At 49.7% G+C, this 7,500-nt stretch overlaps 1 protein-coding gene across 4 annotated transcripts in view; it reads left to right on the top strand.

Annotated features, from left to right (window-relative positions):
• afap1 (actin filament associated protein 1) overlaps positions 1-7,500 on the top strand; it is a 143,663-nt gene that overhangs the window by 122,571 nt on the left and 13,592 nt on the right. For 3 of the 4 annotated variants that reach the window (XM_014206540.3, XM_014206537.3, XM_014206538.3), the window contains exons 9-13: positions 3,732-3,884; positions 4,141-4,352; positions 4,600-4,745; positions 5,391-5,505; positions 6,185-6,457. In XM_014206540.3, the coding sequence (XP_014062015.1) occupies positions 3,732-3,884; positions 4,141-4,352; positions 4,600-4,745; positions 5,391-5,505; positions 6,185-6,457 (899 nt within the window). The remainder of the gene's footprint in view (positions 1-3,731; positions 3,885-4,140; positions 4,353-4,599; positions 4,746-5,390; positions 5,506-6,184; positions 6,458-7,500) is intronic. The other variant, XM_014206541.3, reaches the window with a different exon arrangement.

Raw genomic sequence — 7,500 nt, 5'->3', positions numbered from 1 at the left:
TGATCAGAGAGTTTTCCCCCAGTCTTTCTCCTGATCAGAGAGTTTCACCCCAGTCTTTCTCCTGATCAGAGAGTTTTCCCCCAGTCTTTCTCCTGATCAGAGAGTTTTCCCCCAGTCTTTCTCCTGATCAGAGAGTTTTCCCCCAGTCTTTCTCCTGATCAGAGAGTTTCACCCCAGTCTTTCTCCTGATCAGAGAGTTTTCCCCCAGTCTTTCTCCTGATCAGAGAGTTTTCCCCCAGTCTTTCTCCTGATCAGAGAGTTTTCCCCCAGTCTTTCTCCTGATCAGAGAGTTTTCCCCCAGTCTTTCTCCTGATCAGAGAGTTTTCCCCCAGTCTTTCTCCTGATCAGAGAGTTTTCCCCCAGTCTTTCTCCTGATCAGAGAGTTTTCCCCCAGTCTTTCTCCTGATCAGAGAGTTTTCCCCCAGTCTTTCTCCTGATCAGAGAGTTTTCCCCCAGTCTTTCTCCTGATCAGAGAGTTTCCCCCCAGTCTTTCTCCTGATCAGAGAGTTTTCCCCCAGTCATTCTCCTGATCAGAGAGTTTTCCCCCAGTCTTTCTCCTGATCAGAGAGTTTTCCCCCAGTCTTTCTCCTGATCAGAGAGTTTTCCCCCAGTCTTTCTCCTGATCAGAGAGTTTCCCCCCAGTCTTTCTCCTGATCAGAGAGTTTTCCCCCAGTCTTTCTCCTGATCAGAGAGTTTTCCCCCAGTCTTTCTCCTGATCAGAGAGTTTCCCCCCAGTCTTTCTCCTGATCAGAGAGTTTTCCCCCAGTCTTTCTCCTGATCAGAGAGTTTTCCCCCAGTCTTTCTCCTGATCAGAGAGTTTTCCCCCAGTCTTTCTCCCCAAAAAAGAGGAACAAATTATAATAATCATCCTTTTGAAAGTGAAGCTCTTTCACATCTGTGTGTCTGGTTTCCTACCTTAGGCCCGGGGTCTGGTGTGTGTGTGTGTGTGTGTGTGTGTGTGTGTGTGTGTGTGTGTGTGTGTGTGTGTGTGTGTGTGTGTGTGTGTGTGTGTGTGTGTGTGTGTGTGTGTGTGTGTGTGTGTGTGTGCGTGCGTGCGGCTAGAGAAACTATAGCCATGTTTGGGAACAAATGGCCACATATGTAATGAAGTCGTCGCCATGGCAGATATCATCTCTATCATGGTTACTGGATCTGAGTACTGATTGATGCAGGGCAGTTAAGGTGTGTGTGTGTGTGTGTGTGTGTGTGTGTGTGTGTGTGTGTGTGTGTGTGTGTGTGTGTGTGTGGTGTGTGTGTGTGTGTGTGTGTGTGTGTGTCAGCGTGCAGAAGCACTCCAGACTCAGAGCATCAGATGTCTCACTATGATGACATCATTCGTGGGGAATCTTGAACTACTGCCTCAGAAACCTTCTGTCCTGTCTCTCTCCTGTGTCTCTCCTCTGTCTCTCTCCTCTGTCTCTCTCCACTGTCTCTCTCCTGTGTCTCTCCTCTGTCTCTCTCCTCTGTCTCTCTCCACTGTCTCTCTCCTGTCTCTCTCCTCTGTCTCTCTCCTGTGTCTCTCTCCACTGTCTCTCTCCACTGTCTCTCTCCTCTGTCTCTCTCCACTGTCTCTCTCCACTGTCTCTCTCCTCTGTCTCTCTCCTCTGTCTCTCTCCACTGTCTCTCTCCTCTGTCTCTCTCCTCTGTCTCTCTCCTGTGTCTCTCTCCACTGTCTCTCTCCTCTGTCTCTCTCCTCTGTCTCTCTCCACTGTCTCTCTCCTGTCTCTCTCCTCTGTCTCTCTCCTGTGTCTCTCTCCACTGTCTCTCTCCACTGTCTCTCTCCTCTGTCTCTCTCCTCTGTCTCTCTCCTGTGTCTCTCTCCACTGTCTCTCTCCACTGTCTCTCTCCTCTGTCTCTCTCCACTGTCTCTCTCCACTGTCTCTCTCCTCTGTCTCTCTCCTCTGTCTCTCTCCACTGTCTCTCTCCTCTGTCTCTCTCCTCTGTCTCTCTCCTCTGTCTCTCTCTCCTGTCTCTCTCCTCTGTCTCTCTCCTCTGTCTCTCTCCTCTGTCTCTCTCCTGTGTCTCTCTCCACTGTCTCTCTCCTCTGTCTCTCTCCTCTGTCTCTCTCCACTGTCTCTCTCCTGTGTCTCTCTCCACTGTCTCTCTCCTCTGTCTCTCTCCTCTGTCTCTCTCCTGTGTCTCTCTCCACTGTCTCTCTCCACTGTCTCTCTCCTCTGTCTCTCTCCTGTGTCTCTCTCCTTCCTGTCTCTCTCCAATGTATCTCTCCTATGTCTCTCTCCTGTGTCTCTCTCCACTGTCTCTCTCCTCTGTCTCTCTCCTTCCTGTCTCTCTCCAATGTATCTCTCCTGTCTCTCTCCTCTGTCTCTCTCCTGTGTCTCTCTCCTCTGTCTCTCTCCTCTGTCTCTCTCCTTCCTGTCTCTCTCCAATGTATCTCTCCTGTCTCTCTCCTCTGTCTCTCTCCTCTGTCTCTCTCCTTCCTGTCTCTCTCCAATGTATCTCTCCTGTCTCTCTCCTATGTCTCTCTCCTGTGTCTCTCCTGTGTCTCTCTCCTGTGTCTCTCTCCTGTGTCTCTCCTGTGTCTCTCTCCTGTGTCTCTCCTGTGTCTCTCTCCTGTGTCTCTCTTGTGTGTCTCTCTCCTGTGTCTCTCCTGTGTCTCTCTCCTTCCTGTCTCTCTCCTTCCTGTCTCTCTTCTTCCTGTCTCTCTCCACTGTCTCTCTCCTGTGTCTCTCCTGTGTCTCTCTCCTGTGTCTCTCTCCTCTCCAATCCAAACAACAGGGACCAGCAGATTGTATCTTCAGACACACAGAGACAGCCTTTAAGGCCTGGTTTAGACCACAGTATTTCCAGGATAATGTTGACTGTCATTGTGTCCATGGGTCTCTTTGGATAGTAGGCCTAATTTCTGACCAAAATATTCAAATGATCTGCTTGTGTATTACAGTCTTATCAGGTACTGTGATCATAGTTGAATTGTTAAAGATTACAATACCGTCAAGGTCTAGCTCTCTGGCATTGTATGTCTGTCTTTTCTCTCTGTCTCTCCCTCTTACTCTATACCTTCCTCTTTCTCTCTCCCGCTCTCTCTCTCCCCTCCTTTCTCTCTCTCTCTCTCTCCCACTCTCTCTCTCCCCTCCTCTCTCTCTGTCTCCCCCTCTCACTCTATACCTTCCTCTCTCTCTGTCTCCCCCTCTCACTCTCTCCCCTCCTCTCTCTCTGTCTCCCCCTCTCACTTTATACCTTCCGCTTTCTCTCTCCCACTCTCTTTCTCCCCTCCTCCCTCTCTCTCTCCCTCTCACTCTATACCTTCCTCTCTCTCCCACTCTCTTTCTCCCCTCCTCCCTCTCTCTCTCTCTCCCTCTCACTCTATACCTTCCTTTTTCTCTCTCCCACTCTCTCTCTCCCCTCCTCTCTCTCTCTGTCTCCCTCACCAACTCTCTCTCTCCCCTCCTCTCTCTCTCTGTCTCCCTCGCCAACTCTCTCTCTCTCTCCCCTCCTCTCTCTCTCTGTCTCCCTCGCCAACTCTCTCTCTCTCCCCTCCTCTCTTTCTCTGTCTCCCTCGCCAACTCTCTCTCTCTCCCCTCCTCTCTCTCTCTGTCTCCCTCGCCAACTCTCTCCCCTCCTCTCTCTCTCTCTCTCTGTCTCCCTCGCCAACTCTCTCTCTCTCTCTCTCCCCTCCTCTCTCTCTCTCTGTCTCCCTCGCCAACTCTCTCTCTCTCCCCTCCTCTCTTTCTCTGTCTCCCTCGCCAACTCTCTCTCTCTCTTTCCCTCAGGTAAAGGGAAGAAGGACTCTCAGAAGAGTCAGAAGGGAGGCACGCTGGGTAAAGGGGCGGGGAAGAAGATCACTAAGATCATTGGCTTAGGCAAGAAGAAGCCGTCCACTGACGAACAGACCTCTTCAGCCGAGGAGGACATACCCACCTGTGGTAAGACACCTGTTAGGGGTTAGAGGTCACATCTGGGGTGTAGAGGACAACCTATATCAAGGGTGGATTGGTTGTATAGGTGCTCTGTTGTGTTCCAATACATTTTTGTTGTTTCTATGTAGAATGTATGGGGACATGTCTTGACTTACAACAACCAGAACTGCAGCTATTGACCCATTTCCTGGTCTGCCGTTTCACCATTGGTCACTTTACCCCACCCCTTTATCCTAACTGGTCCATCTTGTCTGATTGACAGGCTACCTGAACGTGCTGTCCAATAACCGCTGGCGTGAGCGTTGGTGTCGTCTGAAGGACAACCAGCTGCTGCTTCATAAGGACCGTACTGATCTGAAGACCCATACGGCCAGCCTGCCCCTCAGAGGCTGCGAGGTCAGCCCTGGACTGGACTCCAAACACCCCTTCGCCTTCCGTCTGCTCCGCAACGGACAGGAGGTGGCTGTGCTGGAGGTAGGTCGGTGGTCAATGGGTGGAAGTTGGTCTTAGATTCAGATCTAGGATCAGCTTACCGACCACGCCAAATCTCAACCTTCATGTTCAAATCATCAGATCTGACCTTAAATCAGCACCCAAGGGGCAGCTTTGTCCCACACCATCAAGTGCACTAACAACTAGTGAGTAGCTTTGTGGTCATGTGATAGTTTGACTTGGATATAAAATAGTGATGGATCTCTCTAAACCCTCCTGTTCTCTCCAGGCGTCGTCCTCAGAGGTCATGGGTCGGTGGCTGGGGATGCTGCTAGCTGAAACAGGCTCTATCACAGACCCTGCTGCCTTACATTACGATTACATAGATGTAGAGACTACCGCAAACGTTATCCAGCTGGCCAAGCAGTCCTTCTGGTGAGACGCACACACACGCGCACGCACGCACACACACACACACACAGGGGTCATTTGTCTTCTAGATGGGGTGTGAGCGTGCAGTTCCGGGCTGATGAGATGTAGGCGTTGTTTGTGTTTATCTGTAAGTTGTTATTCGTATGTTTATATCTGGGGTAAAAAAGGCAAAACTAAATATGTATATTTTATTAAAGATGGGGTGTTGCTGGGTATGGTGGCCGTGTGGGCATGTGTTTTGAAATCCTTAAAAAGGCAAGCGTTGTATGACAGATGGGGTGGGTCCACTATGAAGTGTTGAAGAGTCCCTGTTCATTTAGGACGTCTCTGGATCAGTGTTTTCCCCCAGAGGATGTGAGTCACTCTCTTACCAGCATTGTTTTCACCAGAGCACTGTGTGTAGTCCAGTCCTGCCCACACAAAAACACCACACACTTAGCAAAGGGCTGGATACAGAGTTTCAATATCAACTGGAGTACTAAATGATTGGACTGTTATTTGTATGATGGAAACACTATGAGACAACAGCTATAAGGCTCTCCTTATTCCCAATAGGTCTCTACATTTCTATAGATGAATAGGATTATGAGGAGGTGTCATTTTTCCTTGTGTTGTCACGTGTATAATAACTCACAGTGTCCTCCTCAGCTTCACTAGTAAACGAGCTGTATCTCCCAAACCTTATCTGGACAACCCTGCTAACAGCTACGCATGTCCCTCTGGAATGGCACTGCACTATGACGATGTGCCCATCAATGGAACGGTAAACACACACACACACACACACACACACACACACACACACACACACACACACACACACACACACACACATTCACTGAGAAAACCAACAAAATATCTATATATAAAACAAATGGGTGCAGTATCTCCTGTCTGGATGCTGCATTGTGATGGCTTGCATCAGGGACATCTTTCTGTTTCTCATCCTCTCTCGCTCCCTCTTTCCCATGCTCATCCCTCTGATTAAATGATTGTGCAACTTTCAAGTATGTTCCCCTGCTCTAACTCACTGGTCTGTAACAACAACATCAACCCTTTGGCATCCTCTCTTCTTTTTCTCCTCTCCTCCCCCCTTCTTTTATCGTCTCCTTTGCTGGCTCCTTTTTTCACTCTGTTTCACATTTTCATCTCCCCTTCTCTCTTACCATTTTCTTTCTCTTTATATTTCCTCTCCTCTCCCCTTCTCTCCTCTCCCCTTCTCTCCTCTCCTTGCCTCTTCTCTCCTCTTCTCTCCTCTCCCCTTCTCTCCTCTCCTCTTCTCTTCTCTCCTCTCCCCTTCTCTCCTCTCCTCTTCTCTTCTCTCCTCTCCCCTTCTCTCCTCTCCTCTTCTCTCCCTTTCTCTCCTCTCCCTTTCTCTCCTCTCCCTTTCTCTCCTCTCCTCTTCTCTCCTCTCCTCTTTGCATACCTTCCTCTATCGTAAGGACCCAGAGGCGCTATACTCCAGCCCTGGCACCGGAGGGCGACGTCTGAGAGAGGAGGTGTTGTATGAGAACACTGACCCTGACCTGTATGAGAACATGCCTTCGCCCAAGCTGGCCGCCCGCTACTCCCCCAAGCCCAGTCGCCTGGCATCATCCTCCTCCTCCTCTTCCTCCAGCCACTACAAAACCCCTGGCCCTGGCCCTGTCAAATCCAAACTCCTCTCCTCTTCCTCCTCTTCCTCGGCTAACACTAACACTAAAGCTGTTGCTCAGGTGACTAACCCACTGCTTTCCTAACATTTATGCTTCCCTAACACTGAACTCTTCTCTTCCATATCAAAGGGATAGTTCACCTCAAAGTCAAAGTTGATCAACAATTTCATACCTAAAAGATGTTGGGACCCTTGTGACAATTCTTGTATAGACCCGAATGTCATTGACGTCATCTAAATTCCATCGAATAACTTTAAAACAAAAGAGAGCAAGAGAGGAGGGGATTGGAGAGGGATACTGTATGTAGAGAGGAGGGGATTGGAGAGGGATACTGTATGTAGAGAGGAGGGGATTGGAGAGGGATACTGTATGGAGAGAGGAGGGGATTGGAGAGGGATACTGTATGTAGAGAGGAGAGGATTGGAGAGGGATACTGTATGTAGAGAGGAGGGGATTGGAGAGGGATACTGTATGTAGAGAGGAGGGGATTGGAGAGGGATACTGTATGTAGAGAGGAGGGGATTGGAGAGGGATACTGTATGTAGAGAGGAGGGGATTGGAGAGGGATACTGTATGTAGAGAGGAGGGGATTGGAGAGGGATACTGTATGGAGAGAGGAGAGGATTGGAGAGGGATACTGTATGGAGAGAGGAGGGGATTGGAGAGGGATACTGTATGTAGAGAGGAGGGGATTGGAGAGGGATACTGTATGTAGAGAGGAGGGGATTGGAGAGGGATACTGTATGTAGAGAGGAGGGGATTGGAGAGGGATACTGTATGTAGAGAGGAGGGGATTGGAGAGGGATACTGTATGTAGAGAGGAGGGGATTGGAGAGGGATACTGTATGTAGAGAGGAGGGGATTGGAGAGGGATACTGTATGTAGAGAGGAGGGGATTGGAGAGGGATACTGTATGTAGAGAGGAGGGGATTGGAGAGGGATACTGTATGTAGAGAGGAGGGGATTGGAGAGGGATACTGTATGTAGAGAGGAGGGGATTGGAGAGGGATACTGTATGTAGAGAGGAGGGGATTGGAGAGGGATACTGTATGGAGAGAGGAGGGGATTGGAGAGGGATACTGTATGTAGAGAGGAGGGGATTG

Source organism: Salmo salar, chromosome 07 (genome assembly GCF_965601325.2).
Source record: "Salmo salar chromosome 07, fSalSal1, whole genome shotgun sequence".
In the NCBI taxonomy this organism is placed as follows: domain Eukaryota; kingdom Metazoa; phylum Chordata; class Actinopteri; order Salmoniformes; family Salmonidae; genus Salmo; species Salmo salar.
This window is presented reverse-complemented; position numbering and strand designations above follow the sequence as displayed.